Source organism: Salmo salar, chromosome 17 (assembly GCF_965601325.2).
Source record: "Salmo salar chromosome 17, fSalSal1, whole genome shotgun sequence".
NCBI lineage: Eukaryota > Metazoa > Chordata > Actinopteri > Salmoniformes > Salmonidae > Salmo > Salmo salar.
This window is the reverse complement of record NC_138307.1, coordinates 38960545-38980936: the sequence shown is the minus strand read 5'-3', so window position 1 is coordinate 38980936 and position 20392 is coordinate 38960545. Positions and strand designations below refer to the sequence as shown.

At 49.5% G+C, this 20392-nt stretch overlaps 1 protein-coding gene across 1 annotated transcript; it reads right to left on the bottom strand.

Moving 5' to 3' along the window:
• Positions 1–2840: 2840 nt before the first annotated feature.
• On the bottom strand, positions 2841–20361 carry LOC123727736 (tRNA (cytosine(34)-C(5))-methyltransferase, mitochondrial-like). The gene is made up of 3 exons (XM_082963317.1): positions 20329–20361; positions 6337–6467; positions 2841–4005 (listed from the first exon to the last, which is right to left on the bottom strand). The coding sequence occupies exons 1-3, from the start codon at positions 20359–20361 to the stop codon at positions 3732–3734; spliced, it is 438 nt and encodes a 145-aa protein (XP_082819443.1). The 3' UTR covers positions 2841–3731.
• Positions 20362–20392: the final 31 nt, after the last annotated feature.

Here is a 20392-nt window from a genome sequence, read left to right as displayed (position 1 = left end):
TGTCAGTAATTATGTCAGTAATATTGATGTCACTAATTATGTCAGTAATTATGTCGATAATATTGATGTCAGTAATTATATCAGTAATATTGATGTCAGTAATTATGTTGATAATAATGTAATTACGTCAGTAATTATGATGTCAGTAATCATTGTCAGTAATTATGATGTTGATAATTATGTCAGTAATTACGTCAGTAATTATGTCGGTAATTATGTCAGTAATTATGATGTCAGTAATCATGATGTTGATAATTATGTCAGTAATTACGTCAGTAATTATGTCGGTAATTATGTCAGTAATTATGATGTCAGTAATCATGATGTTGATAATTATGTCAGTAATTACGTCAGTAATTATGTCGGTAATTACGTCGGTAATGATGTCGGTAATTACGTCGGTAATGATGTCGGTAATTACGTCGGTAATTACGTCGGTAATTATGTCGGTAACTGTGTGATTACTGTGCCAAGGTGATGCAGCTACTGCCAGATGATTCTGTCAGGAAGTCGTCCGTGTGTCAGAGCGGTGCGAGCTAGATCTCTCTGGGTCTAGTGAAGGTCATTAGCGAAACAGCCCTGGACGATCCTCTGAGTTGTGTTCAGGAGAGAAACTCATTTCTCTCTCCACTAAAGGTTAGGTCACAGACCAGATACCGTTATAAAAATAACTTTAAGGAAGCTGCTCATTAATCAGGTAGGATACGTGCCAAATGGCATCCTATTCCCTATATAGTGCACTACTTTAGACCAAATGGAACACTATTCCCTATATAGTGCACTACTTTAGACCAAATGGAACCCTATTCCCTACATAGAGCACTACTTTAGACCAAATGGAACCCTATTCCCTACATAGAGCACTACTTTAGACCAAATGGAACCCTATTCCCTACATAGAGCACTACTTTAGACCAAATGGAACACTATTCCCTATATAGTGCACTACTTTAGACCAAATGGAACCCTATTCCCTACATAGTGCACTACTTTAGACCAAATGGAACCCTATTCCCTATATCGTGCACTACTTTAGACCAAATGGAACACTATTCCCTACATAGAGCACTACTTTAGACCAAATGGAACACTATTCCCTATATAGTGCACTACTTTAGACCAAATGGAACCGTATTCCCTATATAGTGCACTACTTTAGACCAAATGGAACCCTATTCCCTATATAGTGCACTACTTTAGACCAGGGCCCTATAGAACCCTATTCCCTATATAGTGCACTACTTTAGACCAAATGGAACCCTATTCCCTATATAGTGCTGTTAATAAGGCCACCCTGTCCTGGTTTAAATTAATACAGGAAGTATCCTCCTGACATTCCCTCAATGATTGGATGATCTCTGGTCTCCAAAGAGCAGATCCCCATTCGTTCTCTAAGTTAACCGACCTCACAAACACCTTGACCCAGTTACCTCTATACTCCATTTATCTAAGTTAACCAACCTCACAAACAGCTAGCTAGCCCCAGTTAGATAATGCTCTGTGACATTACGTTAGCTAGCTATCCCCAGTTAGATAATGCTCTGTGACATTACGTTAGCTAGCTATCCCCAGTTAGATAATGCTCTGTGACATTACGTTAGCTAGCTAGCCCCAGTTAGATAATGCTCTGTGACATTACGTTAGCTAGCTATCCCCAGTTAGATAATGCTCTGTGACATTACGTTAGCTAGCTATCCCCAGTTAGATAATGCTCTGTGACATTACGTTAGCTAGCTATCCCCAGTTAGATAATGCTTTGTGACATTACGTTAGCTAGCTATCCCCAGTTAGATAATGCTCTGTGACATTACGTTAGCTAGCTATCCCCAGTTAGATAATGCTCTGTGACATTACGTTAGCTAGCTATCCCCAGTTAGATAATGCTCTGTGACATTACGTTAGCTAGCTATCCCCAGTTAGATAATGCTCTGTGACATTACGTTAGCTAGCTATCCCCAGTTAGATAATGCTCTGTGACATTACGTTAGCTAGCTATCCCCAGTTAGATAATGCTCTGTGACATTACGTTAGCTAGCTGTCCCCAGTTAGATAATGTGTTTTCAGTTTATTGTATCTACATGCTTGTTGCTCAAGACAGCGGCAGCGTGTGCAGCTGTGGTCATTCGGTTTTTGACGTGCAAAAGTGAAATAGGATCGTGCAAAGATCGCTTTATATATATATATATTGTAATGAAACAGGGAGCAGGTCTCGAACCCTCGACCTTCAAGCCCGAAGTCCGGCGCGCTATCGACTGTGCCGCAAAAGCATGATCGTCCGGCAGAGTCGATTTACGCGCTTATAAATATATATATATATTTTAACGACCCTGGGTTTATAAGCGCGTAAATATATATATATATATATTCTCAAAAGAAACTACAGGTAGTGGAAACTTGGCATTATATTTCTGTTGTGCTGCTTTGTTGACAACTCAAACCACCACAAGTCTTGTTGTGGGTATGCAGCCAATCAGCAGCCGCCACGGCTTCTTCCTATCATAACTGCTATGGGTATTCAGCCAATCAGCACCCGCCACGGCTTCTTCCAATCATAACTGCTGTGGGTATTCAGCCAATCAGCAGCCGCCACTCCTTCTTCCTATCATAACTGCTGTGGGTATTCAGCCAATCAGCAGCCGCCACTCCTTCTTCCTATCATAACTGCTGTGGGTATTCAGCCAATCAGCAGCCGCCACTCCTTCTTCCTATCATAACTGCTGTGGGTATTCAGCCAATCAGCAGCCGCCACTCCTTCTTCCCATCATAACTGCTGTGGGTATTCAGCCAATCAGCAGCTGCCCCTCCTTCTTCCTATCATAACTGCTGTGGGTATTCAGAGATCATTGTGATTATTTGTTATTTTATTTCACCTTTATTTAAGAGTTCAGTGAGTCTTATTGATGCCAGATAGGAACATGGGATAAGAGCATGTGAAACAAAGTGTGCATCCTAAATAGCACCCTATTCCCTATATATAGTGCACTACTTTAGACCAGGGCCCTATAGAACCCTATTCCCTATATATAGTGCACTACTTTAGACCAGGGCCCTATAGAACCCTATTCCCTATATAGTGCACTACTTGTGTGTGCTATATAGAGTGCCATTTGGAACACAGCCCTAGAGAGTTAGCTCGTTAGCAGTAGCCGTCATATGAAAACATGTTGCATTGTGGAATCCTTGAAGACCAGCCTCTGTGTCTGACATGCTCAGTCAGTGAGTCCTCTTGACGCATGACAGGAAGTCAGCGAGTCAATCAACCAGTCAGTGAGTCCTCTTGACGCATGACAGGAAGTCAGCGAGTCAATCAACCAGTCAGTGAGTCCTCTTGACGCATGACAGGAAGTCAGCGAGTCAATCAACCAGTCAGTGAGTCCTCTTGACGCATGACAGGAAGTCAGCGAGTCAATCAACCAGTCAGTGAGTCCTCTTGACGCATGACAGGAAGTCAGCGAGTCAATCAACCAGTCAGTGAGTCCTCTTGACGCATGACAGGAAGTCAGCGAGTCAATCAACCAGTCAGTGAGTCCTCCTGACGCATGACAGGAAGTCAGCGAGTCAATCAACCAGTCAGTGAGTCCTCTTGACGCATGACAGGAAGTCAGCGAGTCAATCAACCAGTCAGTGAATCCTCTTGATGCGCGACAGGAAGTCAGCGAGTCAATCAACCAGTCAGTGAATCCTCTTGATGCGCGACAGGAAGTCAGCGAGTCAATCAACCAACCAACCAATCAGTGAATCCTCTTGATGCGCGACAGGAACATGGGTCCCCAGGTCCGACCCTGCTGTGGAACCACAAGGAGGCCTAACGAGGGGGTGTGGCCTAACGGGGTGAAGGTAAAGTGTTCCTGAAGTGGGAGGGCTAGCTCCTCCTCCAGGTCTTGAAGCTCCACCCCTGGACAGGTGTTTAGGACCGCCTCCACCACTTCCTGGTTCTCAGAGCGGGACAGCGTGCAGGTGGAGTAGACGACCACGCCCCCTGGACGCACCGCAGCCAGCGCAGACCTGGGGAACAGACAGGATGTGATGAGACAGGATGTGATGAGACAGGATGTGATGAGACAGATCAGTAGCAGCTGGAGGAGAGGGCTGTGGATTGATTTTTCAGGTGAAAGGTCAACATAAGCCTGGCCCAGGACTTATTTACACCTCCGGCCTCAGAAGTAGGAACACAAAACTCTGGTGTAAAACCCCACAGTGGAAAAGGGACAATGTAGGCCAGGTGTGTCTGTACGTTAGGCCAGGTGTGTCTGTGCGTTAGGCCAGGTGTGTCTGTACGTTAGGCCAGGTGTGTCTGTGCGTTAGGCCAGGTGTGTCTGTGCGTGGGCCAGGTGTGTCTGTACGTTAGGCCAGGTGTATCTGTACGTTAGGCCAGGTGTGTCTGTACGTTAGGCCAGGTGTGTCTGTACGTTAGGCCAGGTGTGTCTGTACGTTAGGCCAGGTGTATCTGTACGTTAGGCCAGGTGTGTCTGTGCGTTAGGCCAGGTGTGTCTGTACGTTAGGCCAGGTGTGTCTGTACGTTAGGCCAGGTGTGTCTGTGCGTTAGGCCAGGTGTGTCTGTGCGTTAGGCCAGGTGTGTCTGTGCATTAGGCCAGGTGTGTCTGTGCGTTAGGCCAGGTGTGTCTGTGCGTTAGGCCAGGTGTGTCTGTGCGTTAGGCCAGGTGTGTCTGTACGTTAGGCCAGGTGTGTCTGTGCGTGGGCCAGGTGTATCTGTACGTGGGCCAGGTGTCTCTGTGCGTTAGGCCAGGTGTGTCTGTGCGTTAGGCCAGGTGTGTCTGTGCGTTAGGCCAGGTGTGTCTGTGCGTTAGGCCAGGTATGTCTGTGAGTTAGGCCAGGTGTGTCTGTGAGTTAGGCCAGGTGTGTCTGTGCGTTAGGCCAGGTGTGTCTGTGCGTTAGGCCAGGTGTGTCTGTGCGTTAGGCCAGGTATGTCTGTGCGTTAGGCCAGGTATGTCTGTGCGTTAGGCCAGGTATGTCTGTGCGTTAGGCCAGGTATGTCTGTACGTTAGGCCAGGTGTGTCTGTGCGTTAGGCCAGGTGTGTCTGTGCGTTAGGCCAGGTGTGTCTGTGCGTTAGGCCAGGTGTGTCTGTGCGTTAGGCCAGGTATGTCTGTGCGTTAGGCCAGGTATGTCTGTGCGTTAGGCCAGGTGTGTCTGTGCGTTAGGCCAGGTGTGTCTGTACGTTAGGCCAGGTGTGTCTGTGCGTTAGGCCAGGTGTGTCTGTGCGTTAGGCCAGGTGTGTCTGTGCGTTAGGCCAGGTGTGTCTGTGCGTTAGGCCAGGTGTGTCTGTGCGTTAGGCCAGGTATGTCTGTGCGTTAGGCCAGGTATGTCTGTACGTTAGGCCAGGTGTGTCTGTACGTTAGGCCAGGTGTGTCTGTACGTTAGGCCAGGTGTGTCTGTGCGTTAGGCCAGGTGTGTCTGTGCGTTAGGCCAGGTATGTCTGTGCGTTAGGCCAGGTATGTCTGTACGTTAGGCCAGGTGTGTCTGTGCGTTAGGCCAGGTATGTCTGTACGTTAGGCCAGGTGTGTCTGTGCGTTAGGCCAGGTATGTCTGTACGTTAGGCCAGGTGTGTCTGTGCGTTAGGCCAGGTATGTCTGTACGTTAGGCCAGGTGTGTCTGTGCGTTAGGCCAGGTGTGTCTGTGCGTTAGGCCAGGTGTGTCTGTGCGTTAGGCCAGGTGTGTCTGTGCGTTAGGCCAGGTGTGTCTGTGCGTTAGGCCAGGTGTGTCTGTGCGTTAGGCCAGGTGTGTCTGTACGTTAGGCCAGGTGTGTCTGTGCGTTAGGCCAGGTGTGTCTGTACGTTAGGCCAGGTGTGTCTGTGCGTTAGGCCAGGTGTGTCTGTGCGTTAGGCCAGGTGTGTCTGTGCGTTAGGCCAGGTGTCTCTGTGCGTTAGGCCAGGTGTATCTGTACGTGGGCCAGGTGTGTCTGTACGTGGGCCAGGTGTGTCTGTGCGTTAGGCCAGGTGTGTCTGTGCGTTAGGCCAGGTGTGTCTGTGCGTTAGGCCAGGTGTCTCTGTGCGTTAGGCCAGGTGTCTCTGTGCGTTAGGCCAGGTGTATCTGTACGTGGGCCAGGTGTGTCTGTACGTGGGCCAGGTGTGTCTGTACGTGGGCCAGGTGTATCTGTGCGTTAGGCCAGGTGTGTCTGTGCGTTAGGCCAGGTGTCTCTGTGCGTTAGGCCAGGTGTATCTGTACGTGGGCCAGGTGTGTCTGTACGTGGGCCAGGTGTATCTGTACGTGGGCCAGGTGTGTCTGTACGTGGGCCAGGTGTGTCTGTACGTGGGCCAGGTGTGTCTGTATATTGCCGAGCTGGTTTGGTAATGGAATATTACAGCATGAATTCATACCTGAGCAGCTGTGTCTGTAGTGTGGGCAGCCTGGCCCTGTCCCTCAGCCTCACAGCTCCTTCCTGATCCCCTCCTGTTCCACAGGAGAACAGCCAGCTGCGATCATTAGAACAAGGAGCATCCAGCAGCACCTGGGAGGGAGGGAGGAGGAGAGAGAGGAGAGGGAGAGAGGGGGAGAGGGAGGAGGAGAGAGAGAGAGACAGAGAGAAGATGGAGGAGGAGAGAGAGAGAGAGAAGAGGGACAGAGATAAATGGTGAGAGAACTATTCAAATGACTAGTATTCTAATTCAATGAAGAACACTAATGACACAACACAGGAAAGATCCCCAGTCTCATGGTCTCTAGTCCCTCCATCCATCCAGCCCTTTCCTGTTTCAAGAGCAGAGAGGAGAGGAGAGGACAGAGAGGAGAGGACAGAGAGGAGAGGACAGAGAGGAGAGGACAGAGAGGAGAGGACAGAGAGGAGAGGACAGAGAGGAGAGGAGAGGACAGAGAGGAGACGACAGAGAGGAGACGACAGAGAGGAGACGACAGAGAGGAGACGACAAAGAGGAGACGACAAAGAGGAGACGACAGAGAGGAGACGACAGAGAGGAGAGAACAGAGGAGAGGAGAGAACAGAGGAGAGGAGAGAACAGAGGAGAGGACAGAGAGGAGAGGACAGAGAGGAGAGAACAGAGAGGAGAGGACAGAGAGGAGAATAGAGAGGAGAGGACAGAGAGGAGAGGACAGAGAGGAGAGGACAGAGAGGAGAGGACAAGAGGAGAGGACAGAGAGGAGAATAGAGAGGAGAAGACAGAGAGGAGAATAGAGAGGAGAGAGGAGAACAGAGAGGAGAGAGGAGAACAGAGAGGAGACAACAGAGAAGAGACAACAGAGAGGAGACAACAGAGAAGAGGAGAGAACAGAGGAGAGGAGAGAACAGAGGAGAGGAGAGAACAGAGGAGAGGAGAGAGGAGAACAGAGGAGAGGAGAGAGGAGAACAGAGGAGAGAACAGAGGAGAGAACAGAGAGGAGAGGAGAGAACAGAGGAGAGGAGAGAACAGAGAGGAGAGGAGAGAACAGAGAGGAGAGGAGAGAACAGAGAGGAGAGGAGAGAACAGAGAGGAGAGGAGAGAACAGAGCAGAGAGGAGAGAACAGAGAGGAGAGAACAGAGCAGAGAGGAGAGAACAGAGAGGAGAGGAGAGAACAGAGAGGAGAGGAGAGAACAGAGGAGAGGAGAGAACAGAGAGGAGAATAGAGAGGAGACAACAGAGAGGAGAGGAGAGAGGAGAACAGAGGAGAGAACAGAGAGAACAGAGGAGAGAACAGAGCAGAGAGGAGAGGAGAGAGGACAGAGAGGAGAATAGAGAGGAGACAACAGAGAGGAGAGGAGAGAGGAGAACAGAGGAGAGAGAGGATGAGTGTAATTTAGAGTCTCTGTGTGATGCTAAGTGACGTGTGAAGCTAGCTGCTGAGGGGGGATGAGATAGGATGGGTTTTCCTCCGGCGGGTAGAGACGTGGGCTCCTCTCCTTCACGGGGCCTCTCCAGTCAGGGAGACGGCGCTAATGAGTGCCACAGAGGAGAACAAGAGCTAATCCTATAGCCCTCTGTGGGAGAGGAGATTAGAGAGAGAGGCAGGGCGGGGCGAGAGGAAGAGGCAGGGGGAGAGAGGAAGAGAGGCAGGGGGAGAGAGGAAGAGAAGCAGGAGAGAGAGGAAGAGAAGCAGGGGGAGAGAGGAAGAGAAGCAGGGGGAGAGAGGAAGAGAAGCAGGGGGAGAGAGGAAGAGAAGCAGGGGGAGAGAGGAAGAGAAGCAGGGGGAGAGAGGAAGAGAAGCAGGGGGAGAGAGGAAGAGAAGCAGGGGGTGAGAGGAAGAGAGGCGGGGAGAGAGGAAGAGAAGCAGGGGGAGAGGAAGAGGCAGGGGGAGAGAGGAAGAGAAGCAGGGGGAGAGGAAGAGAAGCAGGGGGAGAGAGGAAGAGAGGCGGGGAGAGAGGAAGAGAAGCAGGGGGAGAGAGGAAGAGAAGCAGGGGGAGAGAGGAAGAGAAGCAGGACGAGAGAGGAAGAGAGGCAGGGGGAGAGAGGAAGAGAAGCAGGGGGAGAGGAAGAGAAGCAGGGGAGAGAGGAAGAGAAGCAGGGGGAGAGAGGAGGAGAAGCAGGGGGAGAGAGGAAGAGAGGCAGGGGGAGAGAGGAGGAGAAGCAGGGGGAGAGGAAGAGAAGCAGGGGAGAGAGGAAGAGGCAGGGGGAGAGAGGAAGAGAAGCAGGGGGAGAGAGGAAGAGAAGCAGGGGGAGAGAGGAAGAGAAGCAGGGGGAGAGAGGAAGAGAAGCAGGGGGAGGGAGGAAGAGAGGCAGGGGGAGAGGAAGAGAAGCAGGGGGAGAGAGGAAGAGAAGCAGGGGGAGAGGAAGAGAAGCAGGAGAGAGAGGAAGAGAAGCAGGGGGAGAGAGGAAGAGAAGCAGGGTGAGAGGAAGAGAGGCGGGGGGAGAGAGGAAGAGAAGCAGGGGGAGAGAGGAAGAGAAGCAGGGGGAGAGGAAGAGAAGCAGGGGGAGAGAGGAAGAGAAGCAGGGGAGAGAGGAAGAGAAGCAGGAGAGAGAGGAAGAGAAGCAGGGGGAGAGAGGAAGAGAAGCAGGGTGAGAGGAAGAGAAGCAGGGGGAGAGAGGAAGAGAAGCAGGGGGAGAGAGAGGAAGAGAAGCAGGGGGAGAGAGGAAGAGAAGCAGGGGGAGAGAGGAAGAGAAGCAGGGGGAGAGAGGAAGAGAAGCAGGGGGAGAGAGGAAGAGAAGCAGGGGGAGAGAGGAAGAGAAGCAGGGGGAGAGAGGAAGAGAAGCAGGGGGAGAGAGGAAGAGAAGCAGGGGGAGAGAGGAAGAGAAGCAGGGGGAGAGGAAGAGCACACAAAGAATTATACCTCGACATAAACATCAACCAGGAAGCTTCCACAAGGGGGAGGCAGGTAGCCTAGTGGTTAGAGTGTAGAGGGGGTAGGTAGCCTAGTGGTTAGAGTGTAGAGGAGGCAGGTAGCCTAGTGGTTAGAGTGTAGAGGCGGTAGGTAGCCTAGTGGTTAGAGTGTAGAGGCGGCAGGTAGCCTAGTGGTTAGAGTGTAGAGGCAGGTAGCCTAGTGGTTAGAGTGTAGAGGGGGTAGGTAGCCTAGTGGTTAGAGTGTAGAGGGGGTAGGTAGCCTAGTGGTTAGAGTGTAGAGGCAGGTAGCCTAGTGGTTAGAGTGTAGAGGCAGGTAGCCTAGTGGTTAGAGTGGAGAGGAGGCAGGTAGCCTAGTGGTTAGAGTGTAGAGGAGGCAGGTAGCCTAGTGGTTAGAGTGTAGAGGAGGCAGGTAGCCTAGTGGTTAGAGGGTAGAGGAGGCAGGTAGCCTAGTGGTTAGAGTGTAGAGGAGGCAGGTAGCCTAGTGGTTAGAGTGTAGAGGAGGCAGGTAGCCTAGTGGTTAGAGTGTAGAGGAGGCAGGTAGTCTAGTGGTTAGAGTGTAGAGGGGGTAGGTAGCCTAGTGGTTAGAGTGTAGAGGAGGCAGGTAGCCTAGTGGTTAGAGTGTAGAGGCGGTAGGTAGCCTAGTGGTTAGAGTGTAGAGGCGGCAGGTAGCCTAGTGGTTAGAGTGTAGAGGAGGCAGGTAGCCTAGTGGTTAGAGTGTAGAGGAGGCAGGTAGCCTAGTGGTTAGAGTGTAGAGGCAGGTAGCCTAGTGGTTAGAGTGTAGAGGAGGCAGGTATCCTAGTGGTTAGAGTGTAGAGGAGGCAGGTAGCCTAGTGGTTAGAGTGTAGAGGAGGCAGGTAGCCTAGTGGTTAGAGTGTAGAGGCGGCAGGTAGCCTAGTGGTTAGAGTGTAGAGGAGGCAGGTAGCCTAGTGGTTAGAGTGTAGAGGAGGCAGGTAGCCTAGTGGTTAGAGTGTAGAGGCAGGTAGCCTAGTGGTTAGAGTGTAGAGGAGGCAGGTAGCCTAGTGGTTAGAGTGTAGAGGAGGCAGGTAGCCTAGTGGTTAGAGTGTAGAGGAGGCAGGTAGCCTAGTGGTTAGAGTGTAGAGGCAGGTAGCCTAGTGGTTAGAGTGTAGAGGCAGGTAGCCTAGTGGTTAGAGTGTAGAGGAGGCAGGTAGCCTAGTGGTTAGAGTGTAGAGGCAGGTAGCCTAGTGGTTAGAGTGTAGAGGAGGCAGGTAGCCTAGTGGTTAGAGTGTAGAGGAGGCAGGTAGCCTAGTGGTTAGAGTGTAGAGGAGGCAGGTAGCCTAGTGGTTAGAGTGTAGAGGAGGCAGGTAGCCTAGTGGTTAGAGTGTAGAGGAGGCAGGTAGCCTAGTGGTTAGAGTGTAGAGGAGGCAGGTAGCCTAGTGGTTAGAGTGTAGAGGTGGCAGGTAGCCTAGTGGTTAGAGTGTAGAGGAGGCAGGTAGCCTAGTGGTTAGAGTGTTGAGGAGGCAGGTAGCCTAGTGGTTAGAGTGTAGAGGAGGCAGGTAGCCTAGTGGTTAGAGTGTAGAGGAGGCAGGTAGCCTAGTGGTTAGAGTGTAGAGGCGGCAGGTAGCCTAGTGGTTAGAGTGTAGAGGAGGCAGGTAGCCTAGTGGTTAGAGTGTAGAGGAGGCAGGTAGCCTAGTGGTTAGAGTGTAGCGGCAGGTAGCCTAGTGGTTAGAGTGTAGAGGAGGCAGGTAGCCTAGTGGTTAGAGTGTAGAGGAGGCAGGTAGCCTAGTGGTTAGAGTGTAGAGGAGGCAGGTAGCCTAGTGGTTAGAGTGTAGAGGAGGCAGGTAGCCTAGTGGTTAGAGTGTAGAGGAGGCAGGTAGCCTAGTGGTTAGAGTGTAGAGGAGGCAGGTAGCCTAGTGGTTAGAGTGTAGAGGAGGCAGGTAGCCTAGTGGTTAGAGTGTAGCGGCAGGTAGCCTAGTGGTTAGAGTGTAGAGGAGGCAGGTAGCCTAGTGGTTAGAGTGTAGAGGCAGGTAGCCTAGTGGTTAGAGTGTAGAGGGGGTAGGTAGCCTAGTGGTTAGAGTGTAGAGGAGGCAGGTAGACTAGTGGTTAGAGTGTAGAGGAGGCAGGTAGCCTAGTGGTTAGAGTGTAGAGGGGGTAGGTAGCCTAGTGGTTAGAGTGTAGAGGAGGCAGGTAGACTAGTGGTTAGAGTGTAGAGGAGGCAGGTAGCCTAGTGGTTAGAGTGTAGAGGGGGTAGGTAGCCTAGTGGTTAGAGTGTAGAGGAGGCAGGTAGCCTAGTGGTTAGAGTGTAGAGGAGGCAGGTAGCCTAGTGGTTAGAGTGTGGAGGGGGTAGGTAGCCTAGTGGTTAGAGTGTAGAGGTGGCAGGTAGCCTAGTGGTTAGAGTGTAGAGGAGGCAGGTAGCCTAGTGGTTAGAGTGTAGAGGCAGGTAGCCTAGTGGTTAGAGTGTAGAGGAGGCAGGTAGCCTAGTGGTTAGAGTGTAGAGGAGGCAGGTAGCCTAGTGGTTAGAGAGTAGAGGAGGCAGGTAGCCTAGTGGTTAGAGTGTAGAGGCAGGTAGCCTAGTGGTTAGAGTGTAGAGGAGGCAGGTAGCCTAGTGGTTAGAGTGTAGAGGAGGCAGGTAGCCTAGTGGTTAGAGTGTAGAGGAGGCAGGTAGCCTAGTGGTTAGAGTGTAGAGGAGGCAGGTAGCCTAGTGGTTAGAGTGTAGAGGGGGTAGGTAGCATAGTGGTTAGAGTGTAGAGGTGGCAGGTACCCTAGTGGTTAGAGTGTAGAGGAGGCAGGTAGCCTAGTGGTTAGAGTGTAGAGGAGGCAGGTAGCCTAGTGGTTAGAGTGTAGAGGTGGCAGGTAGCCTAGTGGTTAGAGTGTAGAGGAGGCAGGTAGCCTAGTGGTTAGAGTGGAGGGGAGGCAGGTAGCCTAGTGGTTAGAGTGTAGAGGAGGCAGGTAGCCTAGTGGTTAGAGTGTAGAGGAGGCAGGTAGCCTAGTGGTTAGAGTGTAGAGGAGGCAGGTAGCCTAGTGGTTAGAGTGTAGAGGCGGCAGGTAGCCTAGTGGTTAGAGTGTGGAGGGGGTAGGTAGCCTAGTGGTTAGAGTGTAGAGGAGGCAGGTAGCCTAGTGGTTAGAGTGTAGAGGAGGCAGGTAGCCTAGTGGTTAGAGTGTAGAGGAGGCAGGTAGCCTAGTGGTTAGAGTGTAGAGGAGGCAGGTAGCCTAGTGGTTAGAGTGTAGAGGAGGCAGGTAGCCTAGTGGTTAGAGTGTAGAGGAGGCAGGTAGCCTAGTGGTTAGTGTGTAGAGGCAGGTAGCCTAGTGGTTAGAGTGTAGAGGAGGCAGGTAGCCTAGTGGTTAGAGTGTAGAGGAGGCAGGTAGCCTAGTGGTTAGAGTGTAGCGGCAGGTAGCCTAGTGGTTAGAGTGTAGAGGGGGCAGGTAGCCTAGTGGTTAGAGTGTAGAGGCAGCAGGTAGCCTAGTGGTTAGAGTGTAGCGGCAGGTAGCCTAGTGGTTAGAGTGCAGAGGAGGCAGGTAGCCTAGTGGTTAGAGTGGAGAGGCAGGTAGCCTAGTGGTTAGAGTGGAGGGGAGGCAGGTAGCCTAGTGGTTAGAGTGGAGAGGAGGCAGGTAGCCTAGTGGTTAGAGTGTAGAGGAGGCAGGTAGCCTAGTGGTTAGAGTGTAGAGGAGGCAGGTAGCCTAGTGGTTAGAGAGTAGAGGAGGCAGGTAGCCTAGTGGTTAGAGTGTAGAGGCAGGTAGCCTAGTGGTTAGAGTGTAGAGGAGGCAGGTAGCCTAGTGGTTAGAGTGTAGAGGAGGCAGGTAGCCTAGTGGTTAGAGTGTAGAGGAGGCAGGTAGCCTAGTGGTTAGAGTGTAGAGGAGGCAGGTAGCCTAGTGGTTAGAGTGTAGAGGGGGTAGGTAGCATAGTGGTTAGAGTGTAGAGGTGGCAGGTACCCTAGTGGTTAGAGTGTAGAGGAGGCAGGTAGCCTAGTGGTTAGAGTGTAGAGGAGGCAGGTAGCCTAGTGGTTAGAGTGTAGAGGTGGCAGGTAGCCTAGTGGTTAGAGTGTAGAGGAGGCAGGTAGCCTAGTGGTTAGAGTGGAGGGGAGGCAGGTAGCCTAGTGGTTAGAGTGTAGAGGAGGCAGGTAGCCTAGTGGTTAGAGTGTAGAGGCGGCAGGTAGCCTAGTGGTTAGAGTGGAGAGGAGGCAGGTAGCCTAGTGGTTAGAGTGTAGAGGAGGCAGGTAGCCTAGTGGTTAGAGTGTAGAGGTGGCAGGTAGCCTAGTGGTTAGAGTGTAGAGGAGGCAGGTAGCCTAGTGGTTAGAGTGTAGAGGAGGCAGGTAGCCTAGTGGTTAGAGTGTAGAGGAGGCAGGTAGCCTAGTGGTTAGAGTGTAGAGGAGGCAGGTAGCCTAGTGGTTAGAGTGTAGAGGAGGCAGGTAGCCTAGTGGTTAGAGTGTAGAGGAGGCAGGTAGCCTAGTGGTTAGAGTGTAGAGGAGGCAGGTAGCCTAGTGGTTAGAGTGTAGAGGAGGCAGGTAGCCTAGTGGTTAGAGTGTAGGGGCGGCAGGTAGCCTAGTGGTTAGAGTGTAGAGGAGGCAGGTAGCCTAGTGGTTAGAGTGGAGAGGAGGCAGGTAGCCTAGTGGTTAGAGTGGAGAGGAGGCAGGTAGCCTAGTGGTTAGAGTGTAGAGGAGGCAGGTAGCCTAGTGGTTAGAGTGTAGAGGAGGCAGGTAGCCTAGTGGTTAGAGAGTAGAGGAGGCAGGTAGCCTAGTGGTTAGAGTGTAGAGGAGGCAGGTAGCCTAGTGGTTAGAGTGTAGAGGAGGCAGGTAGCCTAGTGGTTAGAGTGTAGAGGAGGCAGGTAGCCTAGTGGTTAGAGTGTAGAGGGGGTAGGTAGCCTAGTGGTTAGAGTGTAGAGGAGGCAGGTAGCCTAGTGGTTAGAGTGTAGGGGCGGCAGGTAGCCTAGTGGTTAGAGTGTAGAGGTGGCAGGCAGCCTAGTGGTTAGAGTGTAAAGGTGGCTGGTAGCCTAGTGGTTAGAGTGGAGAGGAGGCAGGTAGCCTAGTGGTTAGAGTGTAGAGGCAGGTAGCCTAGTGGTTAGAGTGTAGAGGAGGCAGGTAGCCTAGTGGTTAGAGTGTAGAGGTGGCAGGTAGCCTAGTGGTTAGAGTGTAGAGGAGGCAGGTAGCCTAGTGGTTAGAGTGTAGAGGTGGCAGGCAGCCTAGTGGTTAGAGTGTAAAGGTGGCTGGTAGCCTAGTGGTTAGAGTGGAGAGGAGGCAGGTAGCCTAGTGGTTAGAGTGTAGAGGCAGGTAGCCTAGTGGTTAGAGTGTAGAGGAGGCAGGTAGCCTAGTGGTTAGAGTGTAGAGGGGGTAGGTAGCCTAGTGGTTAGAGTGTAGAGGCGGCAGGTAGCCTAGTGGTTAGAGTGTAGAGGAGGCAGGTAGCCTAGTGGTTAGAGTGTAGAGGAGGCAGGTAGCCTAGTGGTTAGAGTGTAGAGGAGGCAGGTAGCCTAGTGGTTAGAGTGTAGAGGCAGGTAGCCTAGTGGTTAGAGCGTTGGACTAGTTAACCGAAAGGTTGCTAGATCGAATCCCTGAGCTGACAAGGTACAAAATCTGTTATTCTGCCCCTGAACAAGGCAGTTAACCCCACTGTTCCTAGGCCGTCATTGTAAATAAGAATTTGTTCATAACTGACTAGTTAAATAAAGGGTAAATAAAAAAGCCTGTGAACCATCTTCTATGTCATCGAAAGGAACATAAAACTCGACCTCCCAATTAGGATCTGGTAAATATGCTTTGCCCTCTATGGTTGTGAAATCTGTACTCCACAAAAATTGACAAAATGGGACAAAAACCCCCAGTCAATTGAGACTCTGCATGCAGAATGAGGACTGCAATACAGAGCAGAATGAGGACTGTAATACAGAGCAGAATGAGGACTGCAATACAGAGCAGAATGAGGACTGTAATACAGAGCAGAATGAGGACTGTAATACAGAGCAGAATGAGGACTGTAATACAGAGCAGAATGAGGACTGCAGTACAGAGCAGAATGAGGACTGCAGTACAGAGCAGAATGAGGACTGCAATACAGAGCAGAATGAGGACTGTAATACAGAGCAGAATGAGGACTGTAATACAGAGCAGAATGAGGACTGCAATACAGAGCAGAATGAGGACTGCAATACAGAGCAGAATGAGGACTGCAATACAGAGCAGAATGAGGACTGTAATACAGAGCAGAATGAGGACTGCAATACAGAGCAGAATGAGGACTGCAATACAGAGCAGAATGAGGACTGTAATACAGAGCAGAATGAGGACTGCAATACAGAGCAGAATGAGGACTGCAGTACAGAGCAGAATGAGGACTGTAATACAGAGCAGAATGAGGACTGTAATACAGAGCAGAATGAGGACTGCAATACAGAGCAGAATGAGGACTGCAATACAGAGCAGAATGAGGACTGCAATACAGAGCAGAATGAGGACTGCAATACAGAGCAGAATGAGGACTGCAATACAGAGCAGAATGAGGACTGTAATACAGAGCAGAATGAGGACTGCAATACAGAGCAGAATGAGGACTGCAGTACAGAGCAGAATGAGGACTGCAATACAGAGCAGAATGAGGACTGTAATACAGAGCAGAATGAGGACTGTAATACAGAGCAGAATGAGGACTGCAATACAGAGCAGAATGAGGACTGCAATACAGAGCAGAATGAGGACTGTAATACAGAGCAGAATGAGGACTGCAGTACAGAGCAGAATGAGGACTGCAGTACAGAGCAGAATGAGGACTGCAATACAGAGCAGAATGAGGACTGTAATACAGAGCAGAATGAGGACTGTAATACAGAGCAGAATGAGGACTGCAATACAGAGCAGAATGAGGACTGCAATACAGAGCAGAATGAGGACTGCAATACAGAGCAGAATGAGGACTGTAATACAGAGCAGAATGAGGACTGTAATACAGAATGAGGACTGTATACAGAGCAGAATGAGGACTGTAATACAGAGCAGAATGAGGACTGCAATACAGAGCAGAATGAGGACTGTAATACAGAATGAGGACTGAATACAGAATGAGGACTGCATAACAGAATGAGGACTGTATACAGAGCAGAATGAGGACTGTATACAGAGCAGAATGAGGACTGTAATACAGAGCAGAATGAGGACTGTAATACAGAGCAGAATGAGGACTGTAATACAGAGCAGAATGAGGACTGTAATACAGAGCAGAATGAGGACTGTAATACAGAATGAGGACTGTATACAGAGCAGAATGAGGACTGTAATACAGAGCAGAATGAGGACTGCAATACAGAATGAGGGCTGTATACAGAGCAGAATGAGGACTGTAATACAGAGCAGAATGAGGACTGCAATACAGAGCAGAATGAGGACTGCAATACAGAGCAGAATGAGGACTGAATACAGAGCAGAATGAGGACTGCAATACAGAGCAGAATGAGGACTGTAATACAGAGCAGAATGAGGACTGTAATACAGAGCAGAATGAGGACTGTAATACAGAGCAGAATGAGGACTGTAATACAGAGCAGAATGAGGACTGCAATACAGAGCAGAATGAGGACTGCAATACAGAGCAGAATGAGGACTGTAATACAGAGCAGAATGAGGACTGTAATACAGAGCAGAATGAGGACTGCAATACAGAGCAGAATGAGGACTGCAATACAGAGCAGAATGAGGACTGTATACAGAGCAGAATGAGGACTGATACAGAGCAGAATGAGGACTGCAATACAGAGCAGAATGAGGACTGCAATACAGAGCAGAATGAGGACTGCAATACAGAGCAGAATGAGGACTGCAATACAGAGCAGAATGAGGACTGCAATACAGAGCAGAATGAGGACTGCAATACAGAGCAGAATGAGGACTGAATACAGAGCAGAATGAGGACTGTAAGACAGAATGAGGACTGCATACAGAGCAGAATGAGGGACTGCTAATACAGAGCAGAATGAGGACTGCAATACAGAGCAGAATGAGGACTGCATATACAGAGCAGAATGAGGACTGCAAGTACAGAGCAGAATGAGGACTAAGACAGAATGAGGACTGTATACAGAGCAGAATGAGGACTGCAATACAGAGCAGAATGAGGACTGTAATACAGAGCAGAATGAGGACTGCTAATACAGAGCAGAATGAGGACTGTAATACAGAGCAGAATGAGGACTGAATACAGAGCAGAATGAGGACTGAATACAGAGCAGAATGAGGACTGCTAATACAGAGCAGAATGAGGACTGCAAGTACAGAGCAGAATGAGGACTGCAATACAGAAGAGGGCTGTATACAGAGCAGAATGAGGACTGCAATACAGAGCAGAATGAGGACTGCTAATACAGAGCAGAATGAGGACTGCAATACAGAGCAGAATGAGGACTGTAATACAGAGCAGAATGAGGACTGCAATACAGAGCAGAATGAGGACTGCAATACAGAGCAGAATGAGGACTGCAGTACAGAGCAGAATGAGGACTGCAATACAGAGCAGAATGAGGACTGTAATACAGAGCAGAATGAGGACTGTAATACAGAGCAGAATGAGGACTGCAATACAGAGCAGAATGAGGACTGCAATACAGAGCAGAATGAGGACTGTAGTACAGAGCAGAATGAGGACTGCAGTACAGAGCAGAATGAGGACTGCAGTACAGAGCAGAATGAGGACTGCAATACAGAGCAGAATGAGGACTGTAATACAGAGCAGAATGAGGACTGTAATACAGAGCAGAATGAGGACTGCAATACAGAGCAGAATGAGGACTGCAATACAGAGCAGAATGAGGACTGCAATACAGAGCAGAATGAGGACTGTAATACAGAGCAGAATGAGGACTGTAATACAGAATGAGGACTGTATACAGAGCAGAATGAGGACTGTAATACAGAGCAGAATGAGGACTGCAATACAGAGCAGAATGAGGACTGCAATACAGAGCAGAATGAGGACTGTAATACAGAATGAGGACTGTAATACAGAATGAGGACTGTATACAGAGCAGAATGAGGACTGTAATACAGAGCAGAATGAGGACTGTAATACAGAGCAGAATGAGGACTGTAATACAGAGCAGAATGAGGACTGTAATACAGAGCAGAATGAGGACTGTAATACAGAATGAGGACTGTAATACAGAGCAGAATGAGGACTGCAATACAGAATGAGGGCTGTATACAGAGCAGAATGAGGACTGTATACAGAGCAGAATGAGGACTGTAATACAGAGCAGAATGAGGACTGCAATACAGAGCAGAATGAGGACTGCAATACAGAGCAGAATGAGGACTGTAATACAGAGCAGAATGAGGACTGCAATACAGAGCAGAATGAGGACTGCAATACAGAGCAGAATGAGGACTGCAATACAGAGCAGAATGAGGACTGCAATACAGAGCAGAATGAGGACTGCAATACAGAGCAGAATGAGGATCCCTAATCAGCTGGTTAATGATCCCTAATCAGCTGGTTAATGATCCTGTCACTAAGGTGGATATCTCTCCTAATCAGCTGGTTAATGATCCCTAATCAGCTGGTTAATGTTCCCTAATCAGCTGGTTAATGATCCCTAATCAGCTGGTTAATGTTCCCTAATCAGCTGGTTAATGTTCCCTAATCAGCTGGTTAATGATCCCTAATCAGCTGGTTAATGATCCTGTCACTAAGGTGGATATCTCTCCTAATCAGCTGGTTAATGATCCCTATTAGCTGGTTAATGATCCCTAATCAGCTGGTTAATGATCCCTAATCAGCTGGTTATCCTGCCTGTTTGGCCCTGTCCGGGGGTATCATCGGATGGGGCCACAGTGTCTTCCTGATCCCTCCTGTCTCAGCCTCCAGTATTTATGCTGCAGTAGTTTATGTGTCGGGGGGCTAGGGTCAGTCTGTTACATCTGGAGTATTTCTATTGTCTTATCCGGTGTCCTGTGTGAATTTAAATATGCTCTCTCTAATTCTCTCTTTCTGTCTTTCTCTCGGAGGACCTGAGCCCTAGGACCATGCCTCAGGACTACCTGGTATGATGACTCCTTGCTGTCCCCAGTCCACCTGGCCGTGCTGCTGCTCCAGTTTCAACTGTTCTGCCTGCGGCTATGGAACCCTGACGTGCTTGTTGCACCCTCGACAACTACTATGATTATTATTATTTGACCATGCTGGTCATTTATGAACATTTTAACATCTTGACCATGTTCTGTTATAATATCCACCCTGCACAGCCAGAAGAGGACTGGCCACCCCTCATAGCCTGGTTCCTCTCTACCCGGCACAGCCAGAAGAGGACTGGCCACCCCTCATAGCCTGGTTCCTCTCTAGGTTTCTTCCTAGGTTCTGGCCTTTCTAGGGAGTTTTTCCTAGCCACCGTGCTTCTACACCTGCATTGCTTGCTGTTTGGGGTTTTAGGCTGGGTTTCTGTACAGCACTTTGAGATATCAGCTGATGTACGAAGGGCTATATAAATACATTTGATTTGATTTGATTTAATGATCCCTAATCAGCTGGTTAATGATCCTGTCACTAAGGTGGATATCTCTCCTAATCAGCTGGTTAATGATCCCTAATCAGCTGGTTAATGATCCCTAATCAGCTGGTTAATGTTCCCTAATCAGCTGGTTAATGATGCCTAATCAGCTGGTTAATGATCCCTAATCAGCTGGTTAATGATCCTGTCACTAAGGTGGATATCTCTCCTAATCAGCTGGTTAATGATCCCTAATCAGCTGGTTAATGATCCTGTCACTAAGGTGGATATCTCTCCTAATCAGCTGGTTAATGATCCCTAATCAGCTGGTTAATGATCCCTAATCAGCTGGTTAATGATCCCTAATCAGCTGGTTAATGATCCTGTCTCTAAGGTGTGATATCTCTCCTAATCAGCTGGTTAATGATCCCTAATCAGCTGGTTAATGATCACTAATCAGCTGGTTAATGATCCCTAATCAGCTGGTTAATGATCCTGTCACTAAGGTGGATATCTCTCCTAATCAGCTGGTTAATGATCCCTAATCAGCTGGTTAATGATCCCTAATCAGCTGGTTAATGATCCCTAATCAGCTGGTTAATGATCCTGTCTCTAAGGTGGATATCTCTCCTAATCAGCTGGTTAATGATCCTGTCTCTAAGGTGTGATATCTCTCCTATTGTCTACTGTATTGTCCCTGCTCTCTTTCTTAACCGCCATTTTAAACATGTACATGATACTGCAACACAAA